This window comes from Rattus norvegicus, chromosome X, assembly GCF_021556685.1.
Source record: "Rattus norvegicus strain SHRSP/BbbUtx chromosome X, alternate assembly SHRSP_T2T, whole genome shotgun sequence".
NCBI lineage: Eukaryota > Metazoa > Chordata > Mammalia > Rodentia > Muridae > Rattus > Rattus norvegicus.
In genome coordinates, this window is record NC_141554.1 from 100,852,833 (window position 1) to 100,870,105 (window position 17,273).

Here is a 17,273-nt window from a genome sequence, read left to right on the forward strand (position 1 = left end):
TATGCCCCTGCACTTCTACACTCAGAACCATCCTTCCTCACCTCATTTTCCTCTCCAGTTGTTTAAAGAGGGTTTTGTTAGCCATCAGATAGAGAATAGGACATCAGTGTATATCACTGTACTGTCAGAGATTGTGCTTTACTGCTTTTGGGTCCTAAGCAATGGAGATTGTGACAGCAGTAATCTCCCAGTCCAATTTGTGTCAATATACATACTTCTTATCATTGTGAAAACCCAACCTTTTTAAAGACTAAATATGCTTAGAAGTTGTAAATACCTTTCATATTTTCCTGTTGCACACTATACCTAAACTTAAAAGAATGGTGGCAAATCTTCAATAAACATTATTAATTCTACGATTCAATTTCCTATAGCAATCTACTTTCCATTTCACGTGAAGAGAGACTTCATAGTCCATTCTTTTTTTCCTGTTTTTTAAAAGGAGAATTATACATATGTGGATGCTTAATTGTCAGAAGAATAATAAAATACATTTCTACGTATCTCTCTAAAGTCAGGAAAGAAAAAATGGTTCTACATATTTACTACATAATGTTTAAATCTTTCTCCAACACATACTAGTTAGTAACTATGCGTTTATGGTGGTCATTGCAGTTTGATGAAGAATTCACAGCTCGTCAGGAGGCTCAAGCAGAGATTCAGAAAAGAGATGAAAAAATCAAAGAACTGGAATCAGAAATCCAGCAACTTCAAGCCCAGGTAATGAAACAAAATGTAGACTTGACGTCACAATGATTTTGGTGGAGAAAGTTAGCTTGTTAGTCAGAAGAAAACAGACCTTGGGGTTGTTCTTCACAATTTTGCATTTTAGTTGAAATAAGTACAGATTTGATTTTTCCAGGACAGTAAATCATTTTAATGTTTGGAAATAAATAAGGCTTCATTTGCTCAAACTGCCCTGAATATTTTTACTAGAATACATTATACAAGCCAAACTGTTTGTGACATGAAATTTTCATGATGATGTGAAAAATTGTGTGCATAGTATTTTCCTTCAAAAAGAATATAGAAATGCTCATGAATTTTAATTATCCAAAAAACTTCTTGAGATCTTTAAATCAAGACTATCTTCAATTCAGAACCAAGACACTTTATTTCTACCTGCATTCCCTTGCACACAAACAAAGATACCTCTTAATTAAGATGTCTATACTTTAGAATTACATATACCCTCAACTTCTGTTGTGGCTTAAAAGAATAATATGAAATTTAAGATGCTGCCTCTAAATATTTAATGTCTAGTACGTGGTTGTTGATTGATTTCATCTCTTTCTAATAGTATGCTTACCAGTTACTTCCAAAATCCCTGGTAGGCTGCAAAGTGTGCATGGTAGTGCCCTTTTTACCCACAGCCCATATATCATTTATGTACACTATTTCAGTCTTTGTTTTCCTTTCTGTATTATGCTACTCCTGTCTGAAAACTAGATTTCTCTCATTGTTTCATTCCCTACTGGCGAGATATCTGTGTTCTCTCTGCCCTTGGCAGTTTTCTCTGCTTTGTACTCTTAGCCCAAGCGTCTGACTCAGTTTCCTATGTTCATACAGCACCTTTTAGTAGGCGTCAAAGCTTTTGAGTCTACCTTACACTTCCAGCTGTCCCCATAGGCAACTCTTTTGTATTGAAATCAAATTCAATGTTTTCGATCTCTTCTCTTTTCTTATACCAGCTCAGTCCCCATTTTTGTTTGTTTTAAAATTTACCACTATTTTCTTAATAAAAAAGTTTGAATTTTTCTCTTGCCTGACCTTTTCTGGACAAAAGACCTTAGTTCTTGTTTTATCTAAATTCTTTCAGTGACTTTTTCACCTCTTCATCAAACCATACAGCTTTTATGTCTACTTCCATTACATTTTGCCTGAGCTATTATTAATTGTCTCCTTTTTTTTTCTTCCTGCCTATAGTCCTTTCTTCCTCAAATTCTTGTTTTATGTCAATGGAAAATTAATCCCCATAGAACGCTGTTCAAATTATTATTATTGAAGAATTTTTTGTGTACAGTGCTTGCCTGTTGTATCTTGGATTAAACAAAATCTCCTTATCAGAAATATTAAAACCTTCTGGCAGGGGCTGCCTTATATTTTACTCCCACTGCAGCCTAGAATTTGACTGCTCTCCTAACTACAACGTCTGCTGGTGTTAAATTTCCTTTCCTTCCATTAGATCTGTAACTTACTAGCTCCATATTTTTCATTCTGCCAACTTTCTCATGTACTGGTTATAGATATTGCAATGAGTTTTCACAAAGTTTTCCATAGTCTACTTAAATTGGTTAAACAAGTTCTCAGAGATTTGCAAAATGTGATAGCCTATTAGATAGTGTGAGATATCCTACACTGAAGAAACCTTTCTAGCTCACGACCTTCATTGACTCATTGGACCATAGTATCCTTTGCTGCTTTTATTTTTATATTTGAGACAGAGACTCATTTTGTAGCTCTGGTTAGCCTGCAACTTTGTGTGTAGTACAGGCTGGCCTTGCACTCACAGAAAGCTATCTGAATGCATCTCCTGAATGCGAATATTAAAGGGATGTATTACCTTGCTTGCCTAAGTACAATACTTTCTGTGGTTATTTTGTGTCTGTTAGAATAGCCAGTTTATGCTATCACTCATCTCATCTTGATGAAGCTTTTCTTTCTTTCTCCTTCTTCCTTTTCTTCTCCTCCTCCTCCTCTTCTTCCTCTTCCTCCTCCTCCTCTTTTTCTTGAGTTACCCTCTTACTCTACAACACAGGCTGGTGTGAAACTTTCTGTGTAGCCCATATTGTGCTATTATTCCCTACAAGCAGTAGCAACTGTTGTACTGCATTAAACTCCAGTCTGATTGTTTGACTCCTAATTATTAAATGAAGAAAGAAGTAACTAATATGATTTGATTCTGAGAGGCTTCAGTTTTGTAAAGCATATATTTACTTGGGTTCAAACCTTTTGCACTTGTACTGTTTTTAAAGATCTTTTGTATAGTACCTCCAGTCTTAACGACTTTAAGGAATTTGTGGTTGTGATTGTACAAATCACTGACATCTAATAGAAGAAAATATTGACTGCTGTTTAAAATGTCTATTGAATATTTACATTTCCTTTCTGCATTAATGTAAAGATTGTATATTTCTCGTATTTGAACCAAACTTTATTATACAAAATACGTGTCAAATAATGTACAGAATTCTAAAATTGAATTTTTCTAATAATTTAATTAATCTTACATAAGAGTAAAAGTCAGTCATTTACACATTTGTGCAATTCCTCCTGATTTCTGGAAAGGATTTCATTCCAAGAGTAATAAGCCATTTTTGAGTATAAAAATATATGTACATGTATTTATATATGTGAACATATAATCATGAATATTTATACATATGAGTAAAGTTTGATCAATACTAGTTACCATTATATAGGACACATTTTTGTAATCATATCTAAGTATAAATTAAATTTTAAAGCATTTTATAAATAAAATTGTTATAATAGTTCTTTATTCTAAAAGATACTTTATAATTTAACTGGGATAGGAAGTTGTTCAAGTAGGAATTTTATATTAGCCAAGATAGAAAGATTTCTTCCTGCTGAAAATACATTCACCATACCATGAAATTAAAAAAATTAATTAATGAAAGGCAATATTTTTGTCTACTAATTGGTGATAGTTTCTTTGAAATATTTTTGTGTTCATTTTATAAAGAGAACAGTCGTAATCAGTGATGTTTTACAGTTTAATTAATCCTTAAAATCTAATGTGGGATGTAGTGTTATCCTCTTGTAATCAATTGCCATTAGTGAACAAGCCTGAGGTTACTTTCAGACAGTAAAAAGAAGTTATTCTCCACTTATGAACCATGTATATGAATTAATTCTCATGGTAAATGATACTTTCATTATGAGAGTAGAACAGAAAGAAGAGAACCACATTCAAATATATATCCTCTTGTTTTTTTGTTTGTTTGTTTTTTGTTTTTTTTTTTTGCTTTTCAAAACTTTCATGTTGTCTATTGATTAAATAAAAAACAATAAAATGTAATCAAAATTTGGATTTAGCAGTCAAGCCCCCAAAACATCTTCATCAATAACTACTAAATTCAAAGTTCCTTTAAGTTGGAAACACACAGCTTCAGGGAAAGTTCATAGTTTTCTATCATATCCTCTGTTTTTTCTTTCGTCTTAGTTATTCTACTTATTTACATTTCATTTTTTAAATTTTGTATTTACTTTTACACTCTAGATTTTATTCCCCTCCCAATCCACCCTCCAAATGTTCCACATCCCATGCCACCTCAGCTTTCACCTACACCCTCCGCCTCACAAGGATGTCCTCACTCCCCACCCCACCAGAACTCTAATCTCCCTGGGGCCTCCAGTCTCTTGAGGGTTAGGTGCATCTTCTTTAACTGATCCCAGACCCAGGAGTCCTCTGCTGTATATGTGTTGGGGGCCTTATCTCAGCTGGTGATGCTGCCTGGTTGGTGATCCAGTGTCTGAGAGATCTCTGGAGTCCAGGTCAGTTGAAGCTGCTGGTCCTTCTACATGGTTGCCCTCCTCTTCAGCTTCCTCCAGCTTTTCCCTAATTCAACAGAGGGGTCAGAAACTTCTGTTCTTTGGTTGGGTGCACATATCTGCATCTGACTCTTTCAGCTGCTTTTTGGGTCTTTTGGAGGGCAGTCATGATAGGTCCCTTTTTGTGAACGCCCCATAGCCTCAGTAATAGTGTCAGGCCTTGGGGCCTCCCCTTGAGCTGGATCCTACTTTGGTCCTGTCCTTGGACCTCCTTTTCCTCAGGCGCTTCTCCATTTCTATCCCTGAATTTCCTACAGAGAAGATAAATTAGGAGTCAGAGTTTTGACTTGTGGGATAGCAACCCCATCCCTCACTTGATGCCCTCCCTGTCTTTCTGCTGGAGGTGGGTTCAAAAAGTTCCCTCTATCCTCTTTAGGGAGTTTCATCTAGCCCCCACCCAATCTCGAGTCCTGAGAGTCTCACTTCCCAGGTCTCTTGTACATTCTGGAAGGTCCTCCCAACCTCCTTCCTCCCAAGATTGCCTGTTTCCATTCTTTCTGCTGACCATCAAGGCTTCAGTCCTTTTCCTCTACCCAATACCAGATCATGTTCCCCTCTCCCCCCACTCCCATCCCCTTTTCCTCTCCTGTCCCTCCCTTCCCTCTTGTGGTTGCTTTCTTGACTGAGGGGTTCTTACTTGGGCCCTTCAGCTTGTTGATTTTTTTTTGTGTTCTGTGGACTGTACCCTTTTTTTTTTTTTTTTGGCTAATATCCACTTATTGGTGAGAACATACTCTGCATGTCCCTTTGAGTCTGAGTTATCTCACTGAAGATGACATTTCAAATGCTGTCTGCCTTCCCTTGTTTCCCATATGCAAATCCTCCACCTAATCCCCCCTCCCCTTTGCCTCTAAGAGGGTGCTTCCCCACCCACCCACCCACTGGAAGGCCTGAAGGAGCTGAAGGGAATTGCAACCCCATAAGAACAACAAAATCAGTTGATGGACTCCCAGTAGCTCCCTGGAACTAAAGCACCAACCAAAGAGTACACCTGGAGGGAACCATGGCTCCTGCTGCATATGTAGCAGAGGATTGCATTATCTGAAACCTTCTTGTTTTACACTGTGGTGTTTCTGATAGATATCTGTCTGGTGTCCTGGATTATCTTTTTGTCCATCTGTTCATTTGTTTGTTTGTTTTATTTATTAATTTTTTTATTTATTTACTGGGCTGAGGATCAAACCTAAGGCTTCCCCCTGTAATGCAAGAACTCTAGTAAATGAGCTATATTCTCAGCCTTCATTTCAGGTTTTTGCACTAATTTTCCTCATCATAAGCATTGTGGTAAAGATATCATCAAATGTCCTATTTACATTATAAGGTTGTAATAAGGACAGAAGGACTGATAGATGTAAAATGTTGATATACTTATATTGGTATGCAAATGGATGATATTTAGTATTAATCATTAGTATTTGAAGACATCTGATTTACTGGTCCTGTGGAATACTTTCCCAATGGATTTGAGTTCATGACCTTGTGATACTTTGTTCAAATTTTAATCATCTGGGCTAACAGTTCCAAGCCATATGCTATTTGGTTTTATTTATAGTGAAAGGTATTGCTTCCTTATATTAGACCCCCCCCCAAATCATAGAAACTGCAAACTTTTCTTCTATTGATATATTAGTAGAAATAGTCATTATATGAATTACACAGTGTGTATCAAAAATCTCAATTATAGGTTCTGATAAATCTGGATAATCTGGAAATCTTAAAAAAATAAATCAAAAGTATATGTATACTTTGTGTTTTATTTTCTTTTGAGCATTTACCTTGTTTCTGTTTTAGGGACCTGGATCTGCATTTCCAGGGCCACCTCCACCACCTCCACTACCAGGTGCAGGGCCATGCCCACCACCTCCTCCACCACCACCCCCACTCCCAGGAGTAGGTCCTCCTCCACCACCACCATTGCCTGGTACTGCACCACCACCACCACCTTTGTTTGGAGCACCTCTTCTACCACCACCCCCTGGAGGAATCACTCCTTCCCTACCAGGACCAGTTGAGCTACCATATGGAATGAAGCAGAAAAAACTGTATAACCCCGAGGTATCCATGAAAAGGATCAACTGGTCCAAGGTAAAATTATAAATCGAGAACCCTTTTTGTTTTTTCTGTGAGTGATAAATGTGTGTGAAAAATGGATTTCTGTGAGTCCGCATCAGGTAGTATAAAGATGGTTTTTACTGGCATTATTGCTTTCCCCTGTGGGTTTTACCACCTTACCTTCATCTTGAAATGGGTGACCTACATAATTTACCATATACTTAGAATTATACTAGATACAAAGGAAAATCATATTGGAAATATTTTAAATAGAAAATGAAATGAAAATAATGTCACAAGTACTATTACTTTCACAACATAATGGTTTGTTAATATCATGTTGTCTGGTAGTTTTGACCTTCCAGAATGTTAAAGTTTTTTTTTTCTTGTCATTTTATACTTTAATATTGTGGGAAGGAAGGGACCCAAATAAATGGGCGGATAAGATGGTTTGGGGAAGAGTAAATGGAAGCAATGTACATGTATTAAAATTACACAATAAAATCCAATACTTTGTATATCAAATGCTTTTTAAAAACTAGTTATAAGTATAATATATATAGGTTGGAGAGTTATATACTGTACTATTTTGAGGATGTTTTCAGTAGACATTTTCATATGTATTTTACTCTTTGCTGTTGGGTAGCTTTTCAGTATAGCAACAAATCGGAAACGTTCTTCTGAACATTTAAGAGTGTAATTTTATATATTTGAAATTGATTTAGTGGAGAGGTAAACAAATGCATGTAATTGGTCTAAAAATCAAATAGGAATTCACAACATAAATACTTACCAGTGTTATTTTTGTGTTAGATTGAGCCTAGAGACTTATCTGAAAACTGTGTTTGGCTAAAACTTAAAGAAGAGAAGTATGAGAATCCAGATCTTTTTGCAAAATTGGCCTTGACATTTCCTTCCCAGATGAAAGGTACCTTTTTATTTTTTTTACACATTATTAATTCTTGTGTCTAGTGTACTAAAATTCATTTCTCTGGTAAAATGTGCTAAGGAATTATGAATGCATTGTTTTCTCACAGTAAACAAGGTCAACCATCAATATATTCATGTTTTAGCTATAGTTTACTCTGTTACCAAAAAATTTTTTTATTTGAATGTTGCATAAATAATATTATTTAACTTAAAGTATTAATTTTCCCATTATTTATTTTATATTTATGATATACCTAATAAAATTGCCATTTTGCTGAGAAACAAGAGATTAATTTGTAGATTTCTCATGTGACACAAATTTGTATCATGGAACACTAATACCTCTGAACTATATGAATGATATTGGACTAAGACTAGTGTGGTAGGTCTTACACTTTATGTATTTTTAATTATGCATCAACCTTATTTCCCAGGGAATTTCCTAGTTTTTGTTATAAGAATATGTTCTGATTTAATGTCCAAATCTGATTGTCAGAAAATTTTGTTGTGGACTTAACCATAGCATTTCTTCTTTAAGAACAAACCTTTAATGTCTTAGATATGTCTTGCATGCCAGTCAGTTAAGTCTCACAATATGTCATTGTGCTCTTTTGCATTTTATTTGACTTTATTAATTTTAGTAGTTATTGCAGAAGTTATAGAGCAAGGGGGTCTGTGTTGATTACAGTGTTCGGAAAACCTTCGACATTGAAACAATTGTTATTACCTTTACTTCTTTTCTTGTTTGCTCTGGTAATCTTCCCATGTAAAATTTTTCCTTTAGTACCACATATTCATACCTATAATAAAGTATCCACATAGTGGTTTGTTTTAAGATGTATATAGGAAACAAACATATTTCTGGTTTAAACTTGTATCTTATCCCCAAGATATTATTTTAATAACAAAATTAAAAAGGTGAAAACCTTCTGATGTTATATATTTTGGATAATTAGATCCTCAATCTGTATTTTTTTCTCTAAAACCTTTGCCCATGTTGTAGATGAAAATATTGAATGTTTAGGCATATAACTTTTTCCTTTGGTAAGGTACTGAGAAAGAAATTACTCTGTATCCTAGGCTAGTATGCAGACCAAAAATGGCCTTGGGTTCATGGAAACATTTTAGCTTCCAGATTTCAAGCATGAGATGCCATACTTGCTTACTTTTTCTATTTAAAATTATGTTGAACACCTTTTCTTCTGTTCACAGGCCATTTTAAATATTGTTTCTTGATTTTCACACTTTGCTTCTTTGAATATTTTCATGTGGAACACTTGCGGTTTGGCTTTTCTGTGAAGTGTGTTTTATAAAAATTATAGTTAGCCTCATTTATACAAATGAATAAGTAAGTGTAGATACTGTATTTTGCAAATGAAGAAAGTAAGATTAGAAACAAGGATAAATTATAAGGTAGGCTGCGGAGTATGTTCAATAGTGTGTGTGTGTGTGTGTGTGTGTGTGTGTGTGTGTGTGTGTCTGTTTCCTTTTAAAATCAACCCATTATAATAGTAAGTTAGTAATGGTAGTACAAACTGCAGCCTACTTTAAAAAGGCTGTTACAAAAGAGTTGCATCTACTTTCCTCAATTGTAATAAAAGCAACTTCCGCTGAGTGAATTAACTCATCCATAATGCGAATAGACTAATGTTTAACTAGGTAGGAAAATGAAATCAGCTTTTATATATGTCACTGCCTTTCAAACTCACTGTTTGATATCTAACAGATACTTAGTAAATGTTCATTAGGTTTTCTAGTTTATCTGATGGTGGGTATATATGTGTTTTGTTGTTACTGACAATTACTACAAATGTTTGTTTGGGAAGAGAATTTACTGTCCTTCCTTGTGGTCCTTACTAGAGCTAATCAGTTATAAAAGAAGTAATTCTTAATGTTCCTGCCAAAACCTAATCAAACCAGAATGAAGATAAACAAAATTATTCAAATTATGCACTCACTGCTGTGAATGCTGCCTCTCTTATTCCCCTTAAACTTAATTCTTCAAATTTCTTTTTGGCATTACTCCTATTTTTGCTAATTTTGAGTATTTAAATATATATAAGGACAGTGGAACAATTTGGCATCATTGATTAATTTCTGAAGGGACATTTCAGGATCAGTTAAATATCATAGAACATCCTGTTCAGGGATGCAATAGACCAAACAAATTTTGGTGACCCATCACTGATGCTTTAATTAACCCTCTTAAGTATTGATTGTCTTCCTGTTGAAATTCCTAGTTGTAATTTTTTGACATTCACAGTGCCGTGATTCATAATTTGGTCAATAGATGGCAGGCTTAGTAAGAAATCAGCAGGAGGTTTTGGTTCCAGCAAACTTATGCTGTCCTACCCTGGCTCTCATGGTGTTAGGATACCACTTTCTTCTCTATTCTACTGCTCATTGCAGCTCAATCAGCACCATTCTGGAATTATCCACCAACCCATTGTTTCTAAGACCTATTTCCAAGGCCGTTAGATTCAGTGTTCCAAAACCTTTTGAGAACTACCCCCTACTGCAAGGCCTTTGGAGAGTGCCTGTCTCCATTCTCACTAAATGCACTATAAAGCATTACCAGTCTGTATTGTCAGGAGAATGTTTAAAAATTCAAAGTAGCTGAGAGTTGCTAAATAGAACCAAGCTTTAATATACCAGTTTTAATACCTATAATATTTAGGTTTGTAAATATTTAATATGTGAAAAATTCCATGAACTTATGCTTTCTGTTTGACTCAATTATTCTCAGAGTTTTAGGGAAAGTTATTTGTAATCTTCCAGTAAAAAGTAGTTTATTCCTATTTTAGGACAGGATTATCCCATTTTATTTAGTTAGTTTGTAAAATCCCTAGTATGTGCATGGGAGACAGCTGATTCTTTTCTTCTCCTTGCTGCAGAAAACTAACTCATGAGCTATTGACTGAGGTAGGGAGATTATCATATTCTGTCATGTTGGAGTAAATGTTAGAATATTGAACGTTTATTCAGAAGCTGTGGGGACACAGAATATAGCTAATGTAGAATTAGAATGAAATGAATAATACAGGGGTGGTACTATTGAACATTTCAGTATAGTTTCAATAGGGAAGGATGGAAAGAAGTCTTTCTGGATAGGGAATAGCATTAGCAAAGTATTAAAAATTTAGATGACTGAAACTTAACTGAATTTATTTGAACAAAGAACTACTCGTGAATTTTGTAACACCCGGGGTCAGAAGAGATTTATTTAAACAACAGTCTTTTGTATGCTAAGCATACACACAAAGGCAGAAATCTGGAAGTTTTTCATATGTAGACATTTGCCTTGTTTGAATATTTGGTGATCAAAGCTTGACTCTTTGTTATTGGTGCGAATTCAGCTGGTTATTACAAAACTATATATATTAATTAGGTTGAACTGGAATTTTAGAGCCAGCTTTGCGCCTCTGGTCTCCTATTAACTTAACAGTGGGGAGAAGAGAAGCGCATACTGTGCTGAGAGCACAGACAGCAGCTGCTGGTTTTGGAGTGAGGAGACTTGGTGAGAACTTCACAGTGAAGAATGTCACTTTGCTCTTTTTGCATTAATGTGGGCAGAACTACTTGCTATAAAGCTTGTCTTTAGATGTAAACATTCGCTGAAAGTAAGAGAATCCGATGAAATACAGAAATGAAAAGTGAGTTTATAAGCAGTTTTGCCAGACTTGGATAGAAATTCTTATTCCATCCCCAATTTGTTTTTATAGCATTGTTAATAACTAATAGAAAAGGTCATACCAGTCTATGAAATGTGTATAACACTACTCTTTCTAGAGGATGAATCTTCTGGGTTCAGATTCCTTTTCATTTCTGGCATGGTATTTCCAGTGGGAATCTTAATTCCTGATCCCCATTTGTTTGAATGAAGGATCTTGCAAATTCATTAGCTTGGGCAAGATACAATGATATTCTTAAATAGTGTGAATTCTTTTATCTTCTGTAAGGGTTCTCCTAGTTTTTGAATGCTGTATTTTCTTGATTGTGACATTTAAGCTCATATAGGCCATCATATTGCCATGACACAAAATGTAATTCAACATGTTTTCTATATAAGGAAATATAAACATTATATGGATATACATATTTAGGTAAACAAGAGAGCAGCTTTCGAAGTCTTTCAGACTCCTGGAGTCTTTAAGAATATATATATCTGTAACTGCTGGAATTTGTATGCTTTCTAGTTATATTTTATTCAGTTAGATGCTCTTTGGAGATATATAACCATTCAGACTTTAATGATAGTGTTCTTTTGCCTTTAAAAAACTGCAGTAATTGTAGATAATAATAATAATATTACATAAGAGTTAAAGTAATGATTGTTAATATTAACTAAAATTGAAATAATAATGAAATGTATAGCTTATAACTGCTAATTCTAATTAGAATTTCTAGGGTTCTCTAGGGGCTTTAGGAAGAACAAAGATAGTCCATGTTTGGAAGTTGTAAGCATTTTCTTTGGTTTTAATGTTGCTTGGAGGTAATATAAGAAATAAACATAAGAGGTTAATAAAACAGCTTCGTCAATAATATATTGTACAATGCTACTTTGGTTTAATAATAACTGAAAATAAGGTTTTATAAATATTTAAGAACAGATAAATTTCACTTTTAATACTTAAAATATCAGATTTTCACAGAACACATTTTAATGATGTATGTATATATACATATAAAATTATTAATTTTTCTTCTAAAATACCTTTTAAATTGAATTTTTAAACTTTGAATTTAGCTGTCTGGCCCTGAAAATATTTAATGTTGTTTTATTTCTTAACACACTTTTCTATATTTATTGAAGAAACTAAAAGACAAAAGAATGGTAAAATCTAATTTATGTCCATTTTCATAATACAGAACATTGGCTTTACAGTAATAAGCTGTCAGTCTCATCATATATACACTTTATACAATGGTGTTAATGTGTCTACAGAGTAATGGTGTCTTAAACAATTTGTTATCATAATGACACACGTTTCTTCCAGTTCTGGAGATGAGAAATTCACTGCAATTTGTAGAGGATGCTTTTAAATTATTCTCACGTGGTAGACGGACTAAGGTTTCTTTCCGGGATATTCTTTGTGAAAGAATCATCTTCCAGATGCTACATTTTTTTTTGTTCTTTTTTTCGGAGCTGGGGACCGAACCCAGGACCTTGCGCTTCCTAGGTAAGCGCTCTACCACTGAGCTAAATCCCCAGCCCCCAGATGCTATGTTTTTAATACCATCTCCTTGAGGCTTAGCTTTTACCATGTCGATTTTTGGAGAACATTATCAACATTAACATTCAGTTTCTTTTAAATCCTATCTTTATTATATATTCATATTTAGGTTCCTGTAAATTTGATTATCATTGTCATCTTAGCCCTCTTCTCCCATTCTTAACATACTAAGAGTTTTGATTTAAAATAGCATGCCCACTTTGTTTATTCTGGTATTTTTTCGCATAAGATTAGGGTTGTTAGAGACAGAGATCCTGTCTTTCTTAGAGAGATGTTGAGATAGACTACCTTCTGCATTCTACGAAAGGGGATTTTAAAATAGCTGATCTTACAGATTGCAATATAGATTTCAATACTTCTGGCATTAATTCCATCAAGACAAAGACTACAAATAATAAAGGCAATCCTTATAACAATAGCATGATGATGTAGCTTCTGATATATCTCAATAGCTGTGATTTTGTGAATCCACATTTAATTTAGTTGTCATTTCAACTCTAGATGGTTTATTGTTTTATAGGAATATGTCTTGATTTTGGAGGTAGTAAATGAGAAGAATGTGACTTTGAGCCAAGGTTTGTTTTTAATGACTTCCCTATGTTATAGCAATGAGTTTTAATGACTTTTCTGCCCTTAGTAATTTGTTCATTTTGTTGAATAGTTTAACAGAGCTCTTTTTCACACAGTTAATGATCTAGTACCACATATATTGTATTATCTTGTGAAATGTGTCATCCTATTACCCTAGCAGTAAAGGCACTTCTTCAGTGCAGGAACCAGAGGTAAAAGTAGTAAATTATTCTCTGAAGAAAATAGTTATTTTTCCTAATACTAAGGTTTATTTCTCTTTTGTAATTATTTCCATGGAATAATTCACTGATAAAATGGTGTGATGATTTTGGTTCTGTTTTTGTTTGTTTGTTTGTTTATCATTAATGGAAGAATGTAGTTTTGTGACATTATTTGCCAAATGATGGTTTATTAATACACGGGATATATACATAAGATAATGAAATTAATTTTTATTAGGAACGTTTAGAGGTAAATTCATAACATTATAGATGCTTCGTATTTCTTTATTTGCTTTTGAGATGAACTAAGCATAATAATAGGTCTTCTTTTGATAGTGTTTGTAAATGAAAAATTGTCAAACATTTTGAGGCATTATTCTAGCTATGTTTGTATTGATTAGACAAATTAAATTACATTGACTTGCATATAAATTTTAACATTTCTACACAACATTCTGTGATATGATGGAGCATTATATTTATGAAATGAATATTAGACTGTATCTTGTATAAGAAGTAGGAGCAAGCAGTTTCTGAGTTTGGCAAAGTATATGTACATTAGCACAGAGAAATTCAACCTGGCTGATGCATTGAATATACATAATACATAATAGACATAATACATAATTATGTACTAATCCATTTTTGATGCATTTAAACTTATTTCTTTTAAATACATGAATCATAAATATGAGCATAACAGTTTTCTAGTGACCTTAAATTGTCTTTAGTAGATTTTATTATTAATATCATTACTTTGAAATACTTTGTATATAAAGTAAATGTTTGGTTATATGCTCATTATGAATTATCTCAGATATTCTATGGGAAATATCACATCTAATCCAAAGTTGTAACTTTAAAATATTGTTTTGTAGATATAACAGGTTAATGCATTGCAAAGCCCCATCATGTTGAAGTCATTTTAATCTCTGCAATTATTATTATTAGGCTAATCTGATTTTGCACATAACACATTATCCTTACAATTAACAGATCAGTAGAACTCACATTTAGTGGTGGGGATGTAGTTTTATCTAACATGCGTGAGATCCTGGCTATTCTTTGAACTGAAAAATAAGAGAATATAAACAAACACATGCACACACACACAGACACACACACACACACACACACACACAAACACACACGCACACATAAATATTTCCATTTATTTTTCAAAATATCAGGAATCCAAATTTTGAGCTTCATGATATCATACAATGTCATGAGACACCTTTCCATGCTGAATCTAAGTTCATTTCACTGCCTCTACTGTTGTGTTGATGGCATTAAGATGTGAAGAACATTTCACAAATGATTTAGTTTCTTCTTAAGGGTCTCTAAATATCTATTAACTTCTAGGCAATTTGTGTTTTAACTCTCCCTAGTTCCTGGATTGAAAGCTGTTGTAAAGATCTCTATCTTTCTGGGAACTTGTCCACCATTTTGTCTATAACTTACATGGCACTTCTACTAGAATACACTCTTCACAGTATTGTTTATTTTAGTTTTCTTAGATTATACTAGAGCCTATGGCAAGTTTATTGAATGAATATATAAAAGGATTGCAGCTATAATCCCAAACCTAATAGCAGAAAATAAGGTGAATATGGCTTCATTATTGGCACAGACACACATACTTTCTGCATATATGTGACCAAGCTCATCGGCTGAAGTTGAGTCAAACAAACTTGTTCCCTTATGAATATCGACGCGAAAATACTCAACAAAATTCTGGAAAACCGAATTCAAGAGCACATCAAAACAATCATCCACCATGACCAAGTAGGCTTCATCCCAGGCATGCAGGGATGGTTTAATATACGGAAAACCATCAACGTGATCCATTATATAAACAAACTGAAAGAACAAAACCACATGATCATTTCATTAGACGCTGAGAAATCATTTGACAAAATTCAACACCCCTTCATGATAAAAGTCCTGGAAAGAATAGGAATTCAAGGCCCATACCTGAACATAGTAAAAGTCATATACAGCAAACCAGTTGCTAACATTAAACTAAATGGAGAGAAACTTGAAGCAATCCCACTAAAATCAGGGACTAGACAAGGCTGCCCACTCTCTCCCTACTTATTCAATATAGTTCTTGAAGTTCTAGCCAGAGCAATCAGACAACAAAAGGAGATCAAGTGGATACAGATCGGAAAAGAAGAGGTCAAAGTATCACTATTTGCAGATGATTTGATAGTATATTTAAGTGATCCCAAAAGTTCCACTAGAGAACTACTAAACCTGATAAACAACTTCAGCAAAGTGGCTGGGTATAAAATTAACTCAAATAAATCAGTTGCCTTCCTCTATACAAAAGAGAAACAAGCCGAGAAAGAAATTAGGGAAACGACACCCTTCAAAATAGACCCAAATAATATAAAGTACCTCGGTGTGACTTTACCCAAGCAAGTAAAAGAGCTGTACAATAAGAACTTCAAGACACTGAGGAAAGAAATTGAAGAAGACCTCAGAAGATGGAAAGATCTCCCATGCTCATGGATTGGCAGGATTAATATAGTAAAAATGGCCATTTTACCAAAAGCGATCTACAGATTCAATGCAATCCCCATCAAAATACCAATCCAATTCTTCAAAGAGTTAGACATAACAATTTGCAAATTCATCTGGAATAACAAAAAACCCAGGATAGCTAGAGCTATCCCCAACAATAAAAGGACTTCAGGGGGAATCACTATCCCTGAACTCAAGCAGTATTACAGAGCAATAGTGATAAAAACTGCATGGTATTGGTACAGAGACAGACAGATAGACCAATGGAATAGAATTGAAGACCCAGAAATGAACCCACACACCTATGGTCACTTGATTTTTGACAAAGGAGCCAAAACCATCCAATGGAAAAAAGATAGCATTTTCAGCAAATGGTGCTGGTTCAACTGGAGGGCAACATGTAGAAGAATGCAGATCGATCCATGCTTATCACCCTGTACAAAGCTTAAGTCCAAGTGGATCAAGGACCTCCACATCAAACCAGACACACTCAAACTAATAGAAGAAAAACTAGGGAAACATCTGGAACACATGGGCACTGGAAAAAATTTCCTGAACAAAACACCAATGGCTTACGCTCTAAGATCAAGAATCGACAAATGGGATCTTATAAAACTGCAAAGCTTCTGTAAGGCAAAGGACAGTGTGGTTAGGACAAAACGGCAACCAACAGATTGGGAAAAGATCTTTACCAATCCTACAACAGATAGAGGCCTTATATCCAAAATATACAAAGAACTCAAGAAGTTAGACCGCAGGGAAACAATAACCCTATTAAAAAATGGGGTTCAGAGCTAAACAAAGAATTTACAGCTGAGGAATGCCGAATGGCTGAGAAACACCTAAAGAAATGTTCAACATCTTTAGTCATACGGGAAATGCAAATCAAAAGAACCCTGAGATTTCACCTCACACCAGTGAGAATGGCTAAGATCAAAAACTCAGGTGACAGCAGATGCTGGCGAGGATGTGGAGAAAGAGGAACACTCCTCCATTGTTGCTGGGATTGCAGACTGGTACAACCATTCTGGAAATCAGTCTGGATGTTCCTCAGAAAATTGGACACTGAACTGCCTGAGGATCCAGCTATACCTCTCTTGGGCATATACCCAAAAGATGCCTCAACATATAAAAGAGACACGTGCTCCACTATGTTCATTGC

The 17,273-nt window shown here is 34.5% G+C and overlaps 1 protein-coding gene across 4 annotated transcripts in view; it reads left to right on the forward strand.

The window, feature by feature from the left end:
* Diaph2 (diaphanous-related formin 2) overlaps positions 1–17,273 on the forward strand; it is an 839,122-nt gene that overhangs the window by 247,261 nt on the left and 574,588 nt on the right. For all 4 annotated transcript variants that reach the window (NM_001427378.1, XM_087599848.1, XM_087599849.1 and 1 more), the window contains 3 exon segments: positions 616–720; positions 6,367–6,660; positions 7,441–7,555. In NM_001427378.1, the coding sequence (NP_001414307.1) occupies positions 616–720; positions 6,367–6,660; positions 7,441–7,555 (514 nt within the window).